This window comes from Oryctolagus cuniculus, chromosome 6 (genome assembly GCF_964237555.1).
Source record: "Oryctolagus cuniculus chromosome 6, mOryCun1.1, whole genome shotgun sequence".
In the NCBI taxonomy this organism is placed as follows: Eukaryota; Metazoa; Chordata; class Mammalia; order Lagomorpha; family Leporidae; genus Oryctolagus; species Oryctolagus cuniculus.
The window spans coordinates 34,874,349-34,898,462 of NC_091437.1; the positions used below are offsets into that span (position 1 = coordinate 34,874,349).

The 24,114-nt window shown below is 50.5% G+C and overlaps 1 protein-coding gene across 2 annotated transcripts in view; it reads right to left on the reverse strand.

Moving 5' to 3' along the window:
* Positions 1-701: 701 nt before the first annotated feature.
* DPYSL3 (dihydropyrimidinase like 3) overlaps positions 702-24,114 on the reverse strand; it is a 120,277-nt gene continuing 96,864 nt past the window's right edge. For both annotated transcript variants that reach the window (XM_002710291.5, XM_008255198.4), the window contains exons 5-14: positions 23,554-23,615; positions 22,626-22,706; positions 18,520-18,588; positions 14,976-15,096; positions 11,088-11,244; positions 10,311-10,452; positions 8,721-8,891; positions 7,438-7,617; positions 5,384-5,546; positions 702-3,840 (exon numbers count right to left, since the gene is read on the reverse strand). In XM_002710291.5, coding sequence (XP_002710337.1) covers positions 3,752-3,840; positions 5,384-5,546; positions 7,438-7,617; positions 8,721-8,891; positions 10,311-10,452; positions 11,088-11,244; positions 14,976-15,096; positions 18,520-18,588; positions 22,626-22,706; positions 23,554-23,615 — 1,235 coding nt within the window. In that variant the 3' untranslated portion in view covers positions 702-3,751. The remainder of the gene's footprint in view (positions 3,841-5,383; positions 5,547-7,437; positions 7,618-8,720; positions 8,892-10,310; positions 10,453-11,087; positions 11,245-14,975; positions 15,097-18,519; positions 18,589-22,625; positions 22,707-23,553; positions 23,616-24,114) is intronic.

Consider the following 24,114-nt stretch of genomic DNA (forward strand, 5'->3'; position numbering starts at 1 on the left):
CAAATTGGAACTGGATTCAGTAGTGTTTCCTCAAAAGGGTTTAGTGTAACAGGTGTGGTGGGCTATTTCAAGATAATACAGGATAGGAGGGTACAATATGCAAAGTCTGGGAACCTTGATTTGGAAAAAGCCTTAAAGACTTCTTGATTATAGGATTTCTCAGAGCCGTCAAGGTGTTAGGTAAACATCTAACAGCTCTCAGAAGAGCAGACATAGCAAATAATCACTTCAAATACTCATTGTATACCTTGGGATCAGTTTGCTACAGAATACACTTTGGCACATGGTTAGGTTGAATTATTTCCAAGTCCAGACTTTTAGGAAAAGGCAGAAAATGCTTATAAAGCAACCTGACACTAAGACTTAAGGCGATGACTGTAAAAAAGAGAAACACAGGCTGTGTCCTGGACTCAGCAAGATTTATCCAAAACGGTAATGCCTTCAGCCCGAAGACTCAATTTAGTGAACCCTGCACAACCTTATTCATTCTTCAATGTTTCATTAACTTTGGTCACCACACTCCCAACTCTGTGGCAAAATGAACTAAACCACAGGGGAAAGCCACAACACTCCTCCAACAAGGTCTCCCCAGATAACTGTCAACATCAGACCATCCCTCTTAAAAACCTTTTGGTTTTATTACACAACCTTATTATGGTAAGCGAAAAGGCACGCCACACATAGAAGACTGAAGCATTGTGTTTGTGATTTTAGTTATTTTAATAACCATGTTTACAGTAACAGTCACTGGATGAATTTTTCCTTTAATCTTAGCTAAGCTCAAAACACAGTTTTCTTCACGGTTCAAACCAAACAGCTCTGGGGACCGCAGAACTGCCTCACAGCTAGCACAGATCACAGGGAGGTTTACTGTCTGTCCATATTCACCAGACACAGAACTGAACACCCACACACCAGTTTTCAAGGAGGGAACTTAACAACGAACGCTGGCTGCCCAGGGCAGCCCCGCAGTGCATCAGGGGCTCAAGCTGGAGGTGCCCAGAGGCGGAGGTCTTGGAAGCTGTGGCAAGATCCAAAGTTGGGAACGGGCTGCCCTGTTGGAAAGGTATTTCAAGGGGAGCCCAAGTGCAGGCTTGGGATTCAGGCCTGTGCAGAAGAGAAGAGGGCTAGTCAGGAATTCAAAGGCCAAAGGAGGACTGGACTTTGGAAGAAACCCCTTTTAGGGATGATGATGATGATGCTGTTGGTGTTAGAAGCTCAGAAGTCAAAGAAATCTCTCAGCCTGGGTGGCCAACTTAAATACCCACTCAACCACCGCACCTGTGCCCTTTGAGAATGAACTCCAACTGATCGCACCTGGCTTTAGAAACAGCATGAGACGGTTGAGGCTGGGCAGAGAGACGAGATGGCCTGTGCACCTTCCCACTCTTGGACGCCGTGCTTGCGAGTTGGTGGGGTGGGGTGGGGTGGGGGGCTGGGGTCACGGCTCACTGTCCATTCCTTTTCCTAACTTCACCTGTGTAGGGCTGTTTGTTTGATGTGTCTTACAGAACAGAACGAATCTGAGTATGAACTAACATGTTCCTCAGTCCTCATGGGAGAAGTCGGTGGGAGTTTTCTAGGGGTTCTCAGGAGTTTCATACTTGGAAAGTTACTGGTGGTACATGAAGAAAGTTGGGCTTCTTTAGATGTTTTCGCTCATCCTAAGGGCACTAAGGTATTGTTAGTACAGCAGGGAACCCTGGGGTAGAATATACAGTTCTGGTTGAACGCTTCAGTTGGGAAGACCCGAGTGCAATGCTGATGACCAATTTGGCTGCAGATTTGTTTTCATGGCACAGAGAGGCCATGGAGGGATGAGTGGCCCCAGAGGCGGGGGAACCCCAGAGCAGATGGTGTAGAAGTGGATGCTCAGATTAGTCTATGTGTCTTGTCCTCCACCTGGTGGCTGTGGCCGGGAATGCAGCGAACCCAAAGCCCAGCCCAGCCAATGAGGTATATGTTTCCAATCTGGCCAATTCCCTCTGCCTATGAAACTGTCATTCTGAGTTCTATGAGAGGCCCCCGAAACTTTGTATTAGGAGCTACATTTTCCCTTTTGCTTAAGTTTCCCTTAAAAAAAAAGCACCATGAGAGCTTTAAAATAGGAAGAGTTCCTATGAAGATGGGAAGGTTTTTCATGATTATAGCAGAAAGTAGCTAATAACCTACAGCCAGAGATAATGGTTTCTCCTAAGCACTTAAAAGCTGTTTGAGACCTGCTCTTCTCTTCAAAGTACTTAGTCCACGGGGCTACAGGTTCTACCAGCTGGGTCCCACAGAGCATGGAAGCCCAATCCCAGGGTGCATGTGTTCCTGAACATGAGCTTACTAAGAACTTGCTCCAGATACAATCTTCAGAAGTGGCCCGATGGGCAGATGGACACTCATCTGGGACAGACGGAGGGGGTGCAAACACCCCGTGTTACTTTCCTCTCTGTGTTCCTACAGGAGGGCTGCACCACGTCACTTTCCCACCCTCTGTGGGAGATCTCAGGACCGAAAGAGTTCCCCGCAAGGGTCTGCTAACAGAACCGGCAACAGATGGTTTGACACTGAAAAACACAAACCAGGCAGGGCCACACAATCTGCTACCTCTGCCTCACCCACGTTCCCCAGTCCTTGCTTGACGCCCATGTAAGCCAAGATCACCTACAGGTCCCAGAAGTTAGGGAACACCTAACACAGTCAACTTGCAATACAAGAGAGATTCCGTCCTGCCTGTGCCTAGCTCACAGGAGACCAAGAGGAGCTAACACTCACCTCTGGCAAGAGGCCCTTCTTTCTGCTCTACCACAGCTACAGTCCCAACGCGGGCCGCCAGACACACCTGCTCACCTCCGTTTGCAAATACAGGATGGTGCAGGTGAAGCCCTGCTCATGGGAAGGTGTAGTTAAGCTGAGGTAGCCCTCACCCAAGGCCCTGGGCTGTGCTCTCAGCTGTTGCCTTTTAAGAGCACCGAAGAGGCAGGCAGGCCAAGAGAAGTGTGTCTCCTACCCCTGTGTCTTCCCAGCCCAGGAAAGAGGAAGATTCAAAAGCAACGCTAAGAGGCCAAGCAAACAAGATAAAATCAAGCAGGTAGAAAAAAAATCAATTGGGTTTGGCATTTTAATAAGTGTTCCAAGAAACAAAACCTACTAGGAGGGGACATGACAAAGTCCAAGACCCAGAGACTGCCTGCTTTCTCTGCAGACAAGGGGACCGTGATGAAGAGACACTGACCACCAGTGGCTGTCCTCCGTGGACATCAATGCATGTCGTCAACACAAGACATAACACCCCTACCGCTCACCCCGCCCACCCGCCTCCCTCCGGCACACCTTACCCCAGCCCCTCTGTGCCCTCCACCTCGCTCTGGGTGCCCACCACCCCACTCACCGCGAGTGACCTGGGTCCCTTTTGTTCATTTCCCTGCCATGCCAGCTTGTCAGTCCCCTTGTCGGAAGATGCGGCACTACACACGCTCTCAACACTATAATATAGCAGACGCCGTTACCTTACTGGCCTGTCTGACTGCATGCATGTAAATGGGGAGAGGGGATCAAAGAAATCAAGGTTATGCATAAACAGAAAACAAAGCAATATTCGTAAAGCTAGGCAAGCGAGCGTAACATTGGAGAAACATAAGGCTTGAGGCTTATTGATTCTTTAGATCGCAACCGTTTGGATTCGCTTTCCTTCTTAAATATCGATGTACCATTTTGGCTTCAGGAAAAAATCTCTTCTGCCCCTGCTTCTGCGAGAGGTGGCTTAACTCAGGGATGTGATATTAGAACGGCCTCCAGGGGGCGCCACGATGCGCTTGCTGGCTGAGCGGACCCCCTCATCCACTTGAGTGCCTGCGGTTGGAGACAAAGTCCCAGAGAGAGAAGAGAGGAGAAGAGTGTGGACAGAAGAAAAAGTGGATTAATTTTAAGACTGCAAAATGCCTTCCTGGCTTCCTCTCCCACGAACCTTCCACCTGAGTCGGGTCTTCTAGACATTTCATACCCCGCAATCTCCAAAACTACCCTCCAATAGGAAAAGCCAAGAGCTCACCTGGATTTCACCTGACCCTCGGCACGATAATAGTAGCAGCAAGAGGAATAATGACCGTGCTATGAAAAGGAGCAGCCTGCATCCCCTGGGGCCGGCCGTGCAGGAGTAGGTGCCTTGCTTCTGCCACGGCCGCTTGGGTATTTCTAACATCATTCCCAGGCCACACACAAGTACCAACTGAAAATGAGCCCGCTAGAGATTTACGGGATGTCCAGTCCTGCCTGCGGTTGCCTTGGCAGGGCCAGACCACACCATTTCGTGGGCCTTCCACGGCCCGCCGATCGGAGGATCCCCACCCCCGTGAGCCACACAGATGGTTCCACTGAGTCCCGGCCATTCCATTTGGGGCAGGGACAACTGTTTCTGCGCTACAGAGGAGCTGCCGGCGCAGAGCCCCGAGCTTCAGGGAGGTAACTGGCCCAAGGCCTCCCAGTTCCACGTGGTGACGGTCAGATCCCGTGGCTATGGCAATGTCACTCCGAAAGGAACTTGTCGAAGCGTAATGATGGTGGTAGCCAGGGAACAACAAAAACAGAGACACCAACACCACTTGCTGCTGCTAGCGCAATGCAACCGCTGGCCCAGGTGCCTCAAACCCTCCAGGTCTTTTCCTAGGCCTTCCTTTCTTCCTGTTTTCCAGTTTCCCCTGTTCCTTACTGCTCCTGCTATCCCCGGATGCAGCGATTTCCCCCTCTAAATAAATACATCTTTCCTTCCTTTTTATCTTGGTCCCCTCCCATTTAAGTCATTCATCATCATGACAAAATTCTCTAGTTTTCACCATTTTAAGACTACTGGCTATGGGGCAACTAGATACTTTCTTTTTATTTCCGAGTTCTTAAAGAATAGGTAAGGTTGATGAGACAGCTAACATATGGCAGAAGTTCTATCAACAAGTGCTATGGTTAACCTTACTGTCAGCACCCAGGAGGGGAGAATGTAATAAAAATCCGAGGTTTGAAGAAGAGATTGCAATTTGATTATTTAAATTATCTGAGCCTTCTTTTCACCTGGGGAAACTGAGAACGCACAACATATCATACAGTTCTCATAGGCGTGATGAATGCTATTGGAAGGCAGTGCCCCGGCCCCGCTGGCCAAGCAGCTGTGATCTCTTAGTGGAATCTCTCATCACGTCAGCCTGATCGTTAACCCTGACCGCCCCGGCTCACTTTCTCAGCAGGACCCCTAGCTGACTCAGCAGACCTGCCTGCTGGCCCAAGATGATGCCACCATGGGCTGTAACACGGACTCGGGGCAGCCGCTGGTGTCGCCCTCCAGCCTCACAGCACCGATCTCATCTTTCCCCTTGCTCCCGCCCTTCCAAAGCTGGCCTCGACTCACCTGACAGGCTAAATCCCGACTGATGGAGATTCCTCACGGGTGGGGTGGGCCGCGTGGGAGAGCCACGGGTAGAGCCCGCAGGGGTGCCCCCTTTGGGGGTGGTGGTCAGGTCAAACACGGGCCCGTCGTACATGCCCCTGGGGACTGCGTGCAGGTCTCCCATCTGCAGCCAGAGAAACACACGTTACTGCTCATTCATGCACAATGCAGCCTCTGTTCTAGGTAGCCTAAGTCTAGGAGTGGACAGCGTTCATAGGGGGAGTCATGGAATAATACTGGGGCTTGCACTGTGGTGTAGTGGGGTAAGCCTCTGCCTCTGGTGCTGGCATCCCACATGGATGCTGGTTCGAGTCCCGGCTGCTCCACTTCTAATCCAGCTCCCTGCTGATGGCCTGGGAAAGCAGTAGAAGATGGCCCGAGTGCTTGGGTTCCTGCCACCCACATGGGAGACCTGGAAGAAGTTCCTGGATTCAGATCAGCTCAGCTCTGGCTGTTGTGGCCATTTAGGGAGTGAATCAGTGATGGAAGACCGACCTCTCTGCCTCTCACATAAATGAATAAATAATAATGAAGATTCTTGAAGGAAAGGAGAAGCAGCATAAAGAAAAGAGGATGTCATGGCAGAGTAAGAATGGAGGTGGCCCAGGAAGGCCCTTCAAAACCTGAGCTTGCTTTGCAAGAATCAAAGAACCCTCTTACAGGCTTGGGTTGGGGGAGAGGGAGGCTGGGAAAAGCAGAGGAGCAGAACAGAGGGCAGGCAGCAGAGCCAGCACGGAACTGCACATGCAGAGAGCCGAGATGCTATGGAATGGAAGGGCCATCAGTGCGTGGGAAGCACGGGCCCGGAGGGCGGCATCTGAGAGGCGTTCATGCGTGCAGGCTGGGGTGAGATCTCCAGGAGCCCCGCCCTCTGGATCCGCACGGATCAGGGCTGGCAGGCCCTGAAAGAGCCTCTGTGGTCTGCCCCTCTGACCTCTGGCTGTGGCTGTGAACTTGGCCAAGATTGTGGAGCCAGCCAGCATCATCAGATGAGTGTGTGCTCCGTGCTAGGCCTCCTGTCAGGGGCTGGGGTTTACAATATGGGAAACATGGTGCTTCCCCCAAAGGGGCTTACAGTCTATTAGACAAACCCTTCAAGACCGCCTGAGGCAATGGCTCACAATCCCCACCCATTTCTCAGGACTGCCCAAAGGCAAGGCCAGGAGGAGAGGCTGTGGGAGGCGCCGGGTAGGGCAGAAGGAGCACCACGAGGCTCTGGGGCCGTCCCGCCACAGAGCCCGCCTTCGCAGTTAGCGGCTTGGGTGCAGGCACAGAAGCAAAGCTCACCAAACTGGCAGGTGCTTAAGATTCACGGAGGGATGCTCTGATCTGTGTTCCCTCAAACCCCAAACTCCAGATCATCAATTCTTCTGGAGTCCGACTCCAAGTCACAGTGACAGGAGTAAAGAAGTGACCGGGGAAGTTTCATTCTCTTCTCTGTGGGGTCAGAACTGCCGAGCGGAACTGAAATTCCACCATCCCAAGTCTGGTCTAATTTTGCTCTGAAGAGCTTCAAGGTTATGCAAAGGTGACCCAGAGGTTAATCAAGGGAAGGGGAGGAAGCTGGAGGAAGGTTCTGGAGCTCATCCCTAAGCCAACTACAGCTGATGTGTTACAGGTGTGTGTGTGTTTGAGTGTGTGTGTCTATGTGTGTGTACAGATAATCAGGGACAGAAATAAGATCTTATTTGAAACTTAGGGGTTAAAAGTCGTGTTTCCTCCTGGAGCAACACCAGACATGCTGGGACAGGGATACATAGATGTGTACTATTCTTATTTTAAGCCTTTAAGAGTAATTTATTTTTATAAAAACCTACTGGTATTGCACTATAAAAATGTCAGAAATCACTTGAAAGGAGCTTGCTGTGGCCACTGACATCTTTCAGAATGCCCTTGTGTAGCACAGGACGCGTGCACAGCTGCTGTCGTGGATTCCTCCGCGAGGGTCTAGAGCACCCAGCCCCTTCTTGGGCCCGAATGCGACGTGCAGCCCCTCTCCCGCCTCTGCTGCTCACCTTCCTCCTGGCTTTAATGCGCTTGTAGACGTGGTCGGAGAACGGGCCGCAGGGGATGAAGCGGCCGGCCCCCTGGGTCACGTGCAGGTTGCCGTCCTCCAGCATGATCTTGCCCTGGCAGATGACGACCAGAGGAGCCCCACGCAGCTCCATCCCTTCGAAGATGTTATACTCCGCTGCCTAGAGACAGGAGGCAAAGCAGTGGATGGGGGAGGAAGGGCCCCCTGCCTTCAGTGTCGCCGGGAAAGGCTCGGATTTCTACCTGCAAGATTGCAGAGGGGAGGAGGCCCCAGGAGACAGGGGCTGGCTGGGCAGAGCCTGGACTTCCTAGCAAAGAGCCGTGTCCAGTCTCTGCTGAGGTCTGCAACTGAGAGGCTATCTCCCTGCTGTCAGTGTCCAAGGAAAAGCTGCCAGCCATTAGGGTGCTGTACTCGGCAGGCTTGTACTTAGTGGGTGGGAAGACCCAAGGATCTCCCCTAGCACAAAATTAAATCATGTGAGATAACACAATGCGTAAGCAAAGGCCATCATCCGGAAATGGGATTCCGCCCCACTTCCTGACTCCTCCAGCAAGCAAAGGCGTTAATGCCAAGTGCTTACGGACACAGCGTCAGGATGCCCAGGCTGCAGCGCTGGCATCCATCGCCTTCTCTACAAAACGACAGTAGTAAGTGCAGCTACTTTTGGACGACCGTCAATATGGAGTCGGTGAACACAAGGCACAGTGCCCGAAATACCAGTGCTGAAAAAGGACTCGCGATTCTCGCTGCCAAGGACGCAGCCCTCCTTCTGTAGGTCCTGTGCTCTGATGATTATTCTCCACGTGAAACTCCTCACGAGGAAGGGGGCAGAGGTGCTCCCCAGCTAGTTCCTGTTCTGGTTCTTTCTAAGCACGAGGTTACCACCGTGCCTCCTGTCCCCCAACGTTAGGGGTGGCTGCAGGACTGGCCGGAAGTGGCAGGGAAGCTTCCGGAAGCGGGACAATACTTGCGATGTCCTGTTCCCCAAACGCAGCAGTCCGAGAGATCACGGGCTAAGGGGAGGTCGCCTCCAGCCTCAGTCCCCAGGTGACCAGGGTGGGCAGAGCCTCACTACTGACCCACCCACTCAGGAAAGCAGGAGTGGTTTTAAGCCACCAACAGTTGGGGACGGACGGTTACTGTAACCGTCCTAACCTAACTCCCCTGGTTTGCCATATAAACCCGTTTCTCCTGACCCAGCGCCTTGGCCGCACTCTCCAGCTGGGCCCAGCACTCCACTCCTCCGGCCCGGCACAGCCTTACCGACTGGTGGTTCTTGGCAGAGACGATCTTCACTGCATCCGGGTCCCAGATGACCAGGTCGCTGTCAGAACCCACAGATATTCTTCCTTTGCGGGGGTACAGATTGAAGATCTTGGCAGCATTTGTGCTTGTTACGGCCACAAACTGGTTTTCATCCATTTTCCCAGTGGCCTATTGAAATATACAAACCAAAACAAAACCACAACTATACCCGTATCTATAACTTCATCTGTAGCAATACTGACCACAGTAGGACTTCTGAGCTCAGAATGACCATAAATACAGGGAAGGACCCAGACAGGAGGCGGTGAGCACAGATTGGCAACTTGCTGGGTAAAGAAGGCAATCAGCTGAGCTATTCTGGCTACCCAGGCAAATGGCTAAGGGTGTGGTTTTTAAACAGAAGTTATTGCTCAGGAGGTAAGGCCTTTCTCCCTGGATATACACATAGTTACATATCTACCTCTTCTAAATCCAAAAAGGATGACACAAAGTTCATGATAAACATGGATGCGATCATGATTTCGTTCTTTAGATAGGTGTCTGTATTTGCATAGATACAGGGAAATATGTAAAAACCTCAGTCAAATGACCACAGTGGTTATCCCTGGATTGTGGAATTATAAGATATTTTTATTTTCTTTCATGCATGTGTTTGAATTTGGTTTCTAAGTCTTCTTTATGGAGCCTGTATCATATTGATAATTTAAAAAAAATTTTTCTAACAATTCCAGATAGTCCCAGTATATATACACTAATACATTTATAAATATAGAATGGGATTTAAAAAGACAAGTGCTAACTATGTGAGCGAAGAAACCTAAACAGACTTTTATGCTTTCCCTCCTCTCAAAACAAAGCCTAAGTAAGGAAAGAACTGAGTTTAAAACCTAGTTTGAGTTCCCTGGGAGGCAAGAAAAAAAGGAAACAGAAAATCACACTGTATATATGAATAAAGCAGTATTCATATGCATTCTGTTTGGCTCTAATATGAACGTCTGTAGAGTTTTTACAATAAAACTTAAGAGAGCAATTGACTTAATAATGAGTTTGTTATGAATGTCACTAAAATCTTTGGGAGAGTGTTTGCATGGCTATTTTTTTTTTTTTTTTTTACTTGGGATAACGAAGCAGGAAAATAAGACCAAGTCACTTGCCAGGAGACAGAGATAGACAAGCCCTGCTCGGATGACCACACTCCCTCCGTGCAGGGCATCCTTGATGGGCAAGAAGACTTTAGGGTGCTTTCATTTCCCAGGGTGCTATCTGGCCCTTTAAAAGAAGTCACGAAACTCTACAAACAAGAAGGAATTCAGTTGTATTCAGCACAGCCACTCACGCTGTCAGATGCAGGAGCTCTATCTGTCTCATCCTAGCCCTGTGCAGCCCACATAAAGTGGCCTCCTCAGAATCCCAGACCCCAGCATGCGAATTCCTGAAGCACCTGGGCCACCTCTGCAGGTAGCAGAGTTCACGTGCACCCAGAACACCTAGCGGGAGCATAGCTCTGTCTCAGTGAGGGGTGGCAGGCTCTGATCTGGCCCACAAGCGCTCCGGCCTGGCCATCCTCCCACAACCACAGTGCCTTACCACGGCCTTGTCCCAGATGACAGACATCCGCTCCTCCACACCATTGGTGCCCTCGGGGATGGCTGTGAAGTTGTCTTTCCCAATCGCCTTCTGGGCAGTGCTGAAGGTGCAGTGGGCACTGCCAGAGAGCTGCAGATCCCCACTGGCAAAGGAGAAAAAATCCACATGAACAGGGTGGCTGCTGGAGGCAGGAGGGGGCCCAAAGCCTATATCCCGAGTGAGGGTCTGGGGTCTGACTCCTTAGTGTGAATCCCCCCTCCCTCTTACTAGCAGTCTGAGCTTGGGCGCGTTTCTTCCCCTCTGGGCTCGGTTACTCCACTTGGAGAGTGTGAGGCTGGGATCAGATCACACCGTTTATAGCAAAATAAAAGGGATCTGAGTGAGTGAGGACATGACTCTGTAGGCTGCAGAGGCCAGTGACAGTGAGTTTCCCTATAATCTGGGTTGTGTCATCATGACCAGCTATTGGAACTCAGGCAAATGATCTGGCCTCTCTGCCGCTCCATTGCCTAATCTGTAAAATGTTGACAGCAGTGCCTCACTCGTAAAGTCAAGATCAGGCATGTATTCTCGCCATAGGGTTTGGCACATAACAGGTATTAACAGCTATTACTATCATTAATAGTCCTAGTGTATTATCACTTAAAAGTCGATGGAGAAGCGCCCATGTTCTGTGCACTCCAGTCCAGCTGGTGGCTAGGAATGCCCCTGCCCTCCAGGAAGCTTGCTCCAGGGTGTCTCCACAGAACACCTGCCACTTGGCATTCCTGCACCAACCTGGCCAGCAAGGAGTTGATGTAGTCCGGGGTGGTCGGGTCAGGGCTCAGAGGCGGGGACATCACGAACGCAGCTGCCTTGGCCCAGTTCTTGCTCCAGTAATGGGTTCCATCTATGCCAAGGCTGGCAGTGATGGGCTCACCAAAGACCACATTTCCTGGAAAGGGTAGGAAATTGGGCGATGAGTCTGCATCCATATGTGCTGCACTGGGCCCAGAATATTTAATCACAGTTCCTAAGCAGACCGAGGCAGACCTGGGTTCAAGTCCATGTTTGTATCTTTTCTAAGACTGCTTTTCTATATGCTAAATGTTGCCCTTACATTAGAAGTCATCATCAGTTGTAAGATGTGATGTTCATTCTCAAACTTTGAGGCAGGTTAAAACTTGAAGCAAATGAAAATAAAGGAAAAGTACACGTTTATTACAAGATGCACCCTCATTGCAGAAAGACTAAAATGTGAAATAGCCACACCCCAGAATTGACGCAATGAGATGATGCTACTTCTCAGGCTTGCGAGGAGTGAAGGAGCTGGCACGTGGCACGTGCTCAGTAAACGCTGAGTTCTTTATGTCCTACTTTTTTCCAGGTCAGGAATGAGATGTGTCCACAACCCTAGGAATAGCTAGGCCCTCCCCTTACAGGACGTGCTTTGGTTCCATAAAGTAGAATGTATTCCTGTGGGTCAGGAGTTTTGCCCTTTTTTAAAGCTTTATTTATTTATTTGAAAGGCAGAGCAACAGAGGCAGAAGGAGAAACAGTAAGAGAGATTTTCCATCTGCTGGTTTACTCCCCAAAGGGTTCCAGCAGCCAGGTTTCAGCAAGGCCAGGAATTCCATCCTGGTTTCCCACATGGCCCGTCTTCCACTGCCTTCCCAGGTGCATAAGGAGGAAGCTGGATCAGAAGCAGAGCAGCCGGGACTCCAATCTGCGCTCTGATCTGAGATGCTGAGGTTGCAGGCCACAGGTTAAATAGCTGTGCCACAATGTTGGCCTCTCTCATGAGTTTTTCATTATGTTTGTTACTCCTTAATCCAAGGCAAGGAGAGACTTACCCAAAGCAACGCAATAATCCAGGACATATCTGGACTGTGTCAGGAGTTAGTAGTTTAAGAGCCCAAAACACAGGGAAGGGAGAAGGATATTGAAAAATACAAGGGGTTTTGTTGAGCTAACTGAAGACAAAGGGAGAGTGATACAGAAGGCGAATGCTGCCCCATAGATGGTTGGTACCAAGTTTCTGTAGGCCAGCATCTCGGGGCAAAGGTGCTCTGTTCAGTCCTGGTATTCTCTACCTTCTGACCTGTATCCTTCACAGCCAGGATAATTAAGTAGGTTTTGTCTTGTTTTAACCACAATTCACCACTAATGGTTACCTGGAATTCCATGTAGGGAAGAACTGTAATAATGCTCTCATCTCACTAGAAAAGATTCATGTTTGATTAGCAATGTCTGCCATGGATGAAAGAAGGAAGCAGTGGCAATGATTCTTACAGGACAACCTTGATATTTGGGGTGGCGATATAAAGGATCCACATGTAACTGATGAGAATTTCAAGGGCTCTTCAGTATTTAGTAAAAAAAAAAAAAAAAAAGCATACACGACCACAAAGACATGATGAAACGGGACTCAAGGCAAGAACTCAACTACTGTGGACAGACACAGCTTAAGTCAAAGAACTCTTCTTCAACACTACTTTGCGTGGAAGTGGAGATTAAGAAGGATAACCGTTCTCTACGGGTTTGAAGCAGCTCTCCCAGCTAGGTGTACTTCAACTTCTTTATCTCCAGAAGGCTGCTAATAACACCTATCTCTTAGAGTTCTTTGAGATTTACACACAATAATAAATTAATCTGTCTCACTGTTGGGTATACAATGATACTTCACAAAGTTCTGAGAGGAAGGACGTGAAAGTTAAGTTTACTGTGATGAAAAAATTCTGAAATCCATGCATAGTTTTTTTTTCATAATCGGCATTTTGCACGAGCTTCTGCAGACTCGTCTCAGAGTTGGCCCTCATTACACTGCCGTTTCCTGACAGGAGCCCGAATAGCCATGCAGTGTTGGTAGAGCGCACGGGTGGCTGGAGATTAGACACACGGGGACGGCGACAGTCACCTGCGGCCTGCTGTGGCCCTGTTCTGGACTCTTGGCCTGAGGAGAGCAGCCCATGAGATGCTGACTGGCCTCATTCTCAGCAGCGAGGTTTTCATCGCTGAAATAACACCTCCCTTCCAACTTGAAGACACAGTGGACCTCACTCTCCTTGCCAGAGAATCATGAGGTGGAGACAAAGAGGAAGAATTTTTCTCCATGAAGCCTGAACGAAGACCAGCATGCAACTGAAGCACCTGGTCCACAGGGCCCTTGGGTCATCCTGAGGTCGGGTGCCAGGCCGAAGGGGCCATCAGCAGGAGGAATGAGCGGGTGAGCATGGCGAGGGACATGGAGAGAGATGTGCGGCAGGAGCAGTGCAGCCCTCATGCGCTCCAGTGGTTTGTTGTTGTTTTTTTTTTGGTCTTTCTCCCAGTTGTAAAACAGCTGGTGAGCTGCCTTCCTGGTTCTTATCCTGTAACTCCCACTCAGAGGAGCAGCCAGTTGAGAGATGTAGAAGGTGAGAGAGAGCACAGTGTAGCAGGCTCGCTTGAACAGGTGTGGAAGGAGATGCTCCAGAGGCCCCCCCCCGCCCCCCCAGCTAGGAAGGCTGCTTAGACAACTAGGAAAATTCTTCTACAAGAAGAGGGTCACCCCTGGTCAGCAGGCCAGGCAGCCGTACACTCAGGTCAGCAGGCACGGCTGGGACTATTCTTAGCTGCCCCAGTCACTCACACGGAGTCTCACAGACCAGCTGAGGGGATGAATCACCCACCGTGGGTCTCCTGCAGTGGAAGGCCGCTGGCAGCACCGGGACAGCCAAGCCTTGTAAATCCTCCTTCACGACCACACGACCACATCCAGAGCCCAGCTTCTCAGGAACACTCTGCCCTTCAATCCGACCTCTCAGCTGAGCCCACTGCTCTGCCTGTGCGCACAGGGACCGAGAGGGAAAAGAGAGCTCCGACCCAGGAGGAAACAGCAGCGAAGCTCAAGGCGGGCAAACAGAGCCCAGCAGCAGGGAGGCCGCCCCGGGGGGTGCAGGCAGACCTGCTCTGCAGACCTGCTCAACCCTTTCTAAAACCACCTGTGCCTGCCTCTGTGGTTCTGATGCTGTCATCCAACGCGACGCCGGCCTTCTGCCCTCCAACCTGGCCAGGTGACACCATCCCAGGGCAGGTTCAGGGATGAGTACCTGACCCACACGGGCATGACAGTGCCCCTGGGACATCTGCTGCAGCTCTACAACCCCACTGTGCCCCTACGGACTGGGGACAAGAAGTACCCCCTGGTATTTATTATTGTCAACGTCATAATGAGAGGTAAGCCATCAGAGAGGAGAGGAGTCAAGGAAGGAATAAGAGGGACACAGCCCTAATAACATTGCTGAAACTCCTTGATCCAACCGTACCTGAAACCGTACCCACAACCCATCATTTGCTTTGGTTTGCTTGAGTCAGTGTGAGTGGAACTTTGGCTTTTTTCGCCCAAGATAGCCTGGACTAATGTGTCCATTCATAAAGCTCAGACGATGTGAATGAGAACGAAAGGTCACAGGGAAGAAAGAAGATGCACCAAGACTCAGAAGAATGATTCAAGCTGGGTCAGCCTGGGCAAGCCACTTATGCTCGTAAGCCTCACCTACACAATGAGTGGGAGAAATCCCAGGATCCTGCGTGCGGAAAGGGGCTTCCTGGACAGCAAGGCAACAAGCAAAACAGACACCATGCATGCTTCACAGGGTGGCCAGGGAGGGAAGGGCCACGCAGCGAGGTCTTGGGAGCACAAATCACCTTTTTTCCTGGCTTGTGAGATGAGGTCGGCCGCGCTCTTGCTCATGACCTTTGTGACGTAGAGCGGGCAGTTGGTCTGACTGGCAATGGTGATGGCACGGAACACAGCCTCGGCTTCCAGCTGCAAGACAGAGCCCCCGGGAATCGTTAGGAGCACGCGCCTCTCACACTCGTCATTCCCTCCCCTCCACAAATTGATTACAAGCCTACAGCAGGGGTGGGGGGTGGGGGACCTTTGTTTTTTTTTTCTGCCAAGGGCCATTTGGATATTTATTACATTTGCGGGCCATACCAAATTATCCACTAAAACATTAGCCTGCTATAGATTTATTGAATTTCAAGCCCTTCCTGCGGTTGCCTTGGCATGGTCAGGCCAAATGGCCAAGAGGATGTGAGATTAGACAGCCTGGGTCCCCAGCAGAGGCCCTCCGGTTCCTAGCTGCACCTCCAGCTAGCTTCTCCGTCCGCTATCCCTTGCCCATGAAACGGACATCAAAAGAGAGCCGCTTCTCAGAGCAGCAGCTGGCACAAGTCCTTAATCACTGCGGGCTGGCGCTTCCCCCCCGCCTCTCCCCTCTCCCTGTGGGTACCATGAGTGGAGGACACCGCTCCCCAGTCCCCTCAGGGGAAGCACAATCACACCACCACACTGTGTAAGGGAGCTAAGACAACTTGGCGCCACGGGCCCTCAAACGCTTTCCTGTAGCAACAGGTGGTCAGCAAAGGGTTAACTCCAGGAGGCATTCTTTTTTTTTTTTTTTTTTTTAAGATTTTCTTTCTTTCTTTCTTTATTTGAGAGGTAAGTTACAGAGAGAGAGAGAGGGAGGGAGGGAGGGAGGGAAGGGTCGGGTCTTCTAACTGCTGGGTCACTCTCCAAATGGCCACAATGGCTGGAGCTGGTCTGATCTAAAACCAGGAGCCAGGAGCTTGATTCAGGTCTCCCACGAGGGTGCAGGGGCCCAAGCACTTGGACCACCTTCCACAGCTTTCCCAGGCCATAAGCAGAGAGCTGGATCATAAGAGAAGTGGCCAGGACACGAACCAGCACCCATATGGGATGCCAGCACCACAGGCAGAGGCTTAGCCTACTATGCCACAGCACCCCCCTCCCCCCATAAGGAGGCATTCTTACAAAAATCATGCCCAGGATTCTCACCACAAAGACCGATTATTATTGATCCCTTCCACCCCACCCTAACATAGAATTCATGTTTTCAAATATGCTAACCAAGCCCATTGTCTTTATCAAGCAAAGAGGACTGAGTTTTCCCTTATTTTATTAGCAAAGCGTAGGGTGAGGAAGCTCAGGCTCTTTCAGATGGGCTTGATCGGACTCCTGGTTCTGCCCTTAGAAGTTCCATGGGCTCAGGCCCACTGCACAAGTTCCCCAAGGCTCAGCAGCCTTGACTGTACAGCAGGGATGACAGTAAGAGGATCTGACACCTCGGGCCATCGGGAGGCTGGAATGAGTTAATCCTTGCACAGCCACCAGCTCACTCCTGTAAAGGCTCCCTGAGGGGTGGCCACTGGTCTGACAGTGGAGACCTTGAGCACCCGAGTTCCTAACCCGAGGCAGAGTCACTCCAATCTGGCTCATAGCAGAGACACTGGCATGTTTCCATTCCTTCGGCAACAGTTCCATTTTGCACGGATATGACTTTCTGGTTAGCCTGTGCAGCCCAACACTTTTAAAAAAAATACCAAAAATAGCTTGCAGATGCCCAAGGGCTGTATAATGCAAAGCAGCCAGTGCCTGTGGCAGCTGTGGCTCAGCAGACAAACCCCAAGAACTTGGCTGGCCAAGCAGGAGACCCCCAAGCAGCTCTCTGTTCCTTGAAGAGTTGGCGCTGGAGGCCCCGCCCACCGGTGAAGGCAGCCATGTGTCCCCCAAGCCCTCAGACTCCTGCGCTCTGCAGAGGCCATCCTGAGCCTCGGGTTCCAGCTCTCTAAACAGCGTCATCTCGGTGTGCTTTGAACTGAAGAGGGCTGGCTGCTCCTCCACGCGTTCCTCCCCCTTCACACCTACGCTCACCACTTCAGCTCCCCGGTGACCCCGTGACCCCGGCGCTGGCCCTTTGGCTCTGCCTCCCTCCCTGCACTGCAGGTTTTCGGCACTTGGACAACATGACTATCTATGGACGGTTACATCAGCCTCCAGCTTCACCCAGAAGGGCTTCTAGGGTTGTGGCGATCTGCAGTCTGGAGGCTTTTTTTTTTTTACTAAAAAGGAGACGGGAACAGGGAGTAGATGCTGGGGTGGCGGAGGTGGGGGAGGTTGAGAAAACAAACCAAGGAACAAAAATAGCCTTTGCTCTGAAATCCCCTGGCTCCTGCTAAAGACATCGATGGTGCCAGCACATCTTTCCAGCGACCAGCATTTAGGACATTTCGCAAACAGTGCTGTGCTGATCACCCTGGGCTGCTCACGCCATGAAAATGGTTTTCCCATCATGCATACACAGTCGGCAGCAGCTTCACCTGCGCTGTAAAGGCCGCCCAGCCCAAGCAGTGGCAGGGACGGCTGAGCTAAGGCAGTGGGCGCAGAAGCAGGCGAAAGCCTTCCACAGAAAGGGGCCTGGTGTTATTCAAGAGACACACGCTTTCCGGGAATGTTGTGTGTGACCGGAAGCCCACTATCAAAATTACCAGTTATTGCAGATGGTAACCCAAATATCACTGGACACAAAGTGGGGTGCTGAGCATTCCGTTTCTCCAGGTGGGTGCTGAGTTTGTAGGAGCCCACTCGGCTGTGAGAACTCCTGCATCCTTAGGATAGGAACACTTTTTTCTATGTGTGTTGCATTTTCATTGCTGACCTGGCTCTAACAGACCCCGGCAACAGGAATGCAGCATTTGTGGTTCTGATGCTTTCTAGTACCTGTTGCAGAGTCTGGAATGACAGCACAGGCACGGGCTGTACTTTACTGGGGCCTTGAATCTGCTTCAGGGGCCAGACCCAAGCTGCTCTCCCCAGGCCAGCCTGTTCTCAGCCACCTGGGCAGGCAACGCCTAGCCCTATGCCCTGGGTGAAGCTGCTGACAGCCCAGAGACCTGGGATCAGCCAGCAGCTACTTTTTATCCACGGTTTTGCTGCTAAGCACAGCTGCAAACCATGCTTCATTGTATACGTGGGAAACTTCCACATCTGGATATTCCACACATCGAGTGTCATTACACCTATAAGAAACACATTCAACCTCCTGTCAAAACAGTGTTTGCAGGACTCAAAACCTGATATGGAATGAGGGAGTGAGCGGAAATGTCTCTGGGATTCACAGTGATTCAGAACGGCATGAGAAACGTGACCCTCCTATGGAATGGCCACGAAGGGCACTCCAACCTGTGTTATCTTCAGACCTTACATTACATTCCTTTTAGATTTTCTCATGGGCCCTTGAGCTAGGGTCAGTCAGAAGTGGTCCTTGAAAGAAATGTTCCACTACTGCTATCTGGTATCCATGGATTCTCACCACCTTTCAGCACTGCTTATTTGTGCTCTGTGTATGCATGAGGCTTGGGAATGCAGGCCATCCCTTCAACTCACCTCCTCTGGTCTGCTCAGCACATGGCCTTCTGGGCCAGTTATTCCCATTTCCAACATCCGGGCTTGCTCCTAGAGTGAGAAGAGAACAGGACACAGTCCTCAGATGAGCTCAGCTGAGATTTGGGAAAATGGCCCTGGTTTGTATACTGGGGCAGGTGCTTGGCCTCGTGGTTAAGAAGCTGGGTGGGACACCTGCATCTCAGACAGGATAACTGGGTTGCGATCCCCACTCATCTCCGGATTCCAGCATCCTGCTGATATGCACCCTGGGAGGCAGCAGGCGACAGCCCAAGTAGTTGGGTCCCTGCCACTCACGTGGGAAACCCAGATTGAGTTTTTGGTTAGGCCTCAGCCTGGCCATTGCAGGCACAAGGGAGTGAACCAGGAGATGGGAATTCTGTCTCTCAAATGAAATAAAATTATAACAAAATTTTATTCAACATGTATGTTAAACACATATGTTAATTTTGTATTTGCAGTTGCAGTGTCGGGTGGGATCTGAACTAAGAGGGAATAAAAGCATGTAAGGGTGGCTCGCTCCGATTAAAAGGAGGACAGGCTGTTAGCCTATCCATTTTTGGGTCCACATCATCCATGAAAAATCAGGCCAGGCCTCTTTCAGATTCAGCTGCCTCTGAAAGTACAGTAGTTTAATTTATTTGCTCGTTCATTCTTGTATTTTTAACCCACTCATTGAATTCAGAATACATTGAATATCTGCTTCCTATAAGCCTCTGGGTTAAGTACTTGATTTAAAGCAATATGGCCCTGACCTGATACAGCCTACGGTTTAGGTGCCGTATTCCCCAAAGTGTGATCCATCCACTGCCTACATCCAAATCACCTGAGCTACTTTTATAGAAATGCAGACTTGGGGCGTTTCCTAGGCTATCACATCAGGAGGTCGGAGGTTAAATCCTAGCACTGTGCATTTTAATAAACCCCTCTGGGGTTTTGTACTTTAAATCTTTGACTTAAATGAAGAAATTCAGAACTTATCTGGACAAAACAATGTCTCTAAACAGCATCATCTTAGTTTGTGTTCAAATTCCATTTAAGCACTGTGGGTATGGCAGAAGTACTGTCCAGCCCTCATGCATGGTGCCTCAATTCCTCAGACTTCTGGCCAGCTTTCTGGAAGAAGCAGGTGGCTGAACAGTGAACACACATGGACCACTTGGGACTGGCAGAAACCCTAAACCACTGTATTTACAGTTTTGCTGGTATGCTCACATTACTGAGATGAGTTCCTATGAAACTTTGCACCAACTAAGTCCAGCCTAGTGGCCTGGCTGGATTCTGGTGATAACAGGAGATGGCAAGTTTCCAGTTTAAAATTATAAACAAATTTCAAAATTTTGTATTTATTTATTTTCATTTTATTTGGGAATCAGAGAAATCTTTCATCGGCTGGTTTACTCTCCAAACACTCCCAACTACCAGGGCTGGAACAGGCCAAAGCGGAGAGCTCAGAACTCTATCTGGGACTTCTTCTCAAGAAGCCAACGACTTGAGCCATCACTTGCTGCTTCCCAGGGTGTGCATTAGCAGGAAATTGCATCAAAAGGGGGAGGAGCCAGGACTCAAACCAGGTACTCAGATATGGGATGCAGGCGTCCCAAGTGGCAACTTAACCTCAGACCCAAACATCCCCCACCAACTCTGAAACTATGAAATGTCTAGAAAGGAGTCTCACCACCTGTATTGTTTTTAATAATACGATTAAAAAAAAAAAAAAGAAGAAAAGTGCACATACTGTCAGTAACTATGAGAAGTAAACGGTCAGCATCTGCAGCTCTACAAGGTTTAGGAAGTGGTCAGAGACTTGATTTTTCCAGCAAAGCGCCTCCCCGTTTCATCCACACTTCTCAGTCTGATTGAATAAAATTCCTTCCCAACTGCAGGGAGTGACCACTCTCAGTTGCCTGAAGTCACCCAAGGGGTAAGGTCTCCAGTGTCTCACATGACACTCTCACGTCTCCCTGTTCACATGTGCTGGGACGAGGCTGGCTCCATCTGTGGCTTCCAAAATCACAACTCACCAGGGCAACATGTTCCAAACACACTTGCCCGAACTGACCTACTGATCTATGCATCAGAACCTCTGGACTGAGGAAAATCCCGTTACACTGATACGCTGCACATGTTGGCAGGCCCTCACCTAAGAGCCACAGAGTTCTACAGCTGAAGACTAAGAATGGCTTATAAGGCTCCACGGTGCCCCCTGACAGAGGGGGCCATGCGCACTTGGGGGGACTCACCACTGCAACACCAGCGTCACAGTTTGGGTCACGGCACGCTTGTGCTTGGCTCCACGAGGAAAGGAACCCTGTCTTTTTCATCTTCCTTCTCCAAGGCCTGGCACAGAGGCTCAGATAATCTCTGTTAAATGAATGGCTAAGGATGCTCTTCTCTCAGACTGTCTTGCCAACTTGACATTTTTGAAGACTGACCTTGTTTGTACCCAGAGGAAAAGATTCCTTCTTCTGGCTCTTTAGTCACTTTTGTAATAAGTCTAGCAAGAAACTCAAGACAGCACTTGCCTTCACTTAGACAATGTGATAAAAATCTTTCAGCTCAAGCTGAACTTAATAAACAGACACAAGAAACTCATCCAAATGGAAAAATGCCCTTGTTCTTGTCCTGATTGAGAACAGATCTTCCCAAAGTGGGGAAGGGCGCAGGGTAACCAGAGAAACTTCTGTACTAAGAAGCCACAAGGAGAAAGGAGCTGAGAACAGTGGTTGTGAGATTGGAGCTCATTTGCCTCCCCAGAGCCTGGAGCAGAGAAGCAGAGAGTCTGACTTCCAGGCAGCTGAAGGGAGGGCTGGGATCTCAGGCTGCTGCACTGAGAACCCAGGGAAGGGGTAGGAGTGGCAGTTCAACACCCCTGGGGCGGCCCCATCACAGCAAGGCATGGGGGCCCTCCTTGGCGAATGACGCCATGACCCCTGGGTGTGTGGGCGACAAGGGAGAAGGCAATGTCAGGGGCCTAATTAGCTTCCATGGTCTTAAAAGAGTCCTGCATATGTCCCTCACCTCTTCCACCAGTGAAGTGACAGAGCCTGAAATCACAACAGCTGGGGCCCAGAACCACTGGGCCACTGCCACCCCTGGGTGCTGTGGCTGGGTTCAGAGAGCCAATGATATCAGATCCACCAACCCTGGGTAAAGATGACCACTGGCACACAACCTCTGAGGGGCCAAGGTTTGGCTTCTCATGGCCAGTGTGACCTGATCCTTCAGAGCTTTGATGTTCTTGCCTATAAAATGGGCACAATGGTAGCATCTTCAAAACGCTGGGAGAGGGTTACGTGAGAACATATCGGCACACAGTGTAAGTGTTCAGGTACCGTGAGCTACAGAAAGCATCCATGTGGCTCACCTCTACAGCCTAGTGTTGGCACGAACTGCTCAGGGAATACGCCTTGGAAGAATGCATACTGGTCTCACTGTTAGTGTTATCAAATGGACTCAGCAAGCCTCCTCTTTTTCTCTGGCTGTCTCTTCCAAGCAGAGGCCAACCCTGAAATGTTTCTGAGATAATGTTTCCTAAGACACAGCTGTGCATCTCTTCCATTAAGGAGCCCAGGAGACACAGAGAACTGCTTTCTGCTTCCCTGCAAATGATCCGTGTGGGCCTTGGGGCCCTTGTTTCATCACTCTGCAGCAGTTTCTCCGTGTGATTTCTAGGAAACCAGTAAGACGTCGGCTCCCCTCAAGACCTACATTTTTATGATCTAAAGCCAGGAGTTCTGCAGACTTGCTTCTGATGTCTGGCTTCTGAGAAAGGCTGCCTTACGGCTCTTCTCCACGACAGTGGCTGTCACATGGCTTGGATTAATTTTCAGAAGAGAACCAGCACTGCTGTCCCATCAAACGGTCCAAACTGTAAACCTCTTCTTCCAAGACGCCTTGTCTGAGTCCCTGGAACGCCCATTTTACAGCACCTTTGTATTGCTCCTTGCTTGTCTGTTTTCCCCACCTAGTTTTCCCACCAACTGCACTGTGTGGCTCTGTCATCAGCTGAGTGTTCACGATGGAGAGCCCGAGCCACACACCCGTGGGATGCAGACCCAAACCCACGCAGAAAGCACCGTCACTACCTGCGCAATGATATCTCCGTTCTCAGCGTGCACTTGAGCAATGGCCCCCAGTTCTCCCAGGCAGGTGAAGATCTCATAGAGCTGAAAGAGAAGTGAGTCTCCGTCACGTGAGCACACCACGGGGAGCAGCCCCATTTACAGGCCCAATCTAGAGCCAGAGTGGAAACTACAGGAAACTACGGGAAACAAAGTGACCGGGGCAACTACGAAGACCAAAATATGCACGGTCAGAGAGGAGGGTGAGCCCAGAGGAACTCTGTCTACAAGAAGACCCCACCTAGACTCCCAGGCAGACAGGGGAAAACCTAACCAGGTACCACCAACTCCTCCCCGCTGGCTCTAGCACACATTTTAATGGAAGGATTTTCCTCCAAGCTGAGAGACACGGCTTGGGAATCCTCCTCGATGAGTGCCCCCAGAGAGCTGGGATAGCCCAGCCAGAAGCTAACAGAAAAGGTGAGACCCTCATCTCATAATCAGGAGGCACGGAAAAGAGTTTCTTCTGTTTCCTCTGAAAACTCAAAATTTCTGTAGAGCAGACACCCGCCGTGTGTCTCACAGGGCCTCAGAGGCACACGCTGCTCCAAAAAGCAGAAGGCACTCCTGACCCTGTAAGGCAGAGAACCTCACCCTTTCAATGAGTTCCCAAAGCTTCGCATTGTTCAGTGGGTGGAGATGCAGCCCTGCCCTTCCTCTTACCTATCTGAGCAAGCTGCCCCAGTGGCGATTCCAGCTCCATGCCTGCCCTGCTAACGGCAGGCTGCCCATTACCTTATTTAAAAGCTAGCACGGACAGCAGCGCTTCAAGAAGAACTCTGGCCCAGTGGTCTCCCGCAGTGACCACAGGGACTCATGTTACAATGGCCAAGGTCTTCAACAATAGGAAACCCATCCAGTACCCCAAACCACACAACAAACGGGTCGTTACCTCTGTGTTGGACACTTGATACAAATCCTTATAGGCCATGTAAACCATGAAGGAGTTAACCCCTGCAAGAGAGGCACAAGAGAGTCAGCATCATTCTGACCACCTCCATCATCTGTCCCACTCTCATGCCCCACGTGTCACCATGGCTCCCGTTCAACAGAAAAGCAGCACTTCACATTTTCCAAGGTCATTTTCCTATTCCCCACTCCACCCTGTAAAATCAACAGTTCCTAAGTGATGTCACAGCAGAATAGTCTCTCCATAGGCACCTCTTCCTTTTTCTTTTCTTTTTTTTTTTCTTTTTTTTTCTTTTTTTTTTGACAGGCAGAGTGGACAGTGAGAGAGAGAGACAGAGAGAAAGGTCTTCCTTTGCCGTTGGTTCACCCTCCAACGGCCGCCGCGGCCGGCGCACCACGCTGATCCGATGGCAGGAGCCAGGTGCTTTTCCTGGTCTCCCATGGGGTGCAGGGCCCAAGCACTTGGGCCATCCTCACTGCACTCCCTGGCCACAGCAGAGAGCTGGCCTGGAAGAGGGGCAACCAGGACAGAATCCGGCGCCCC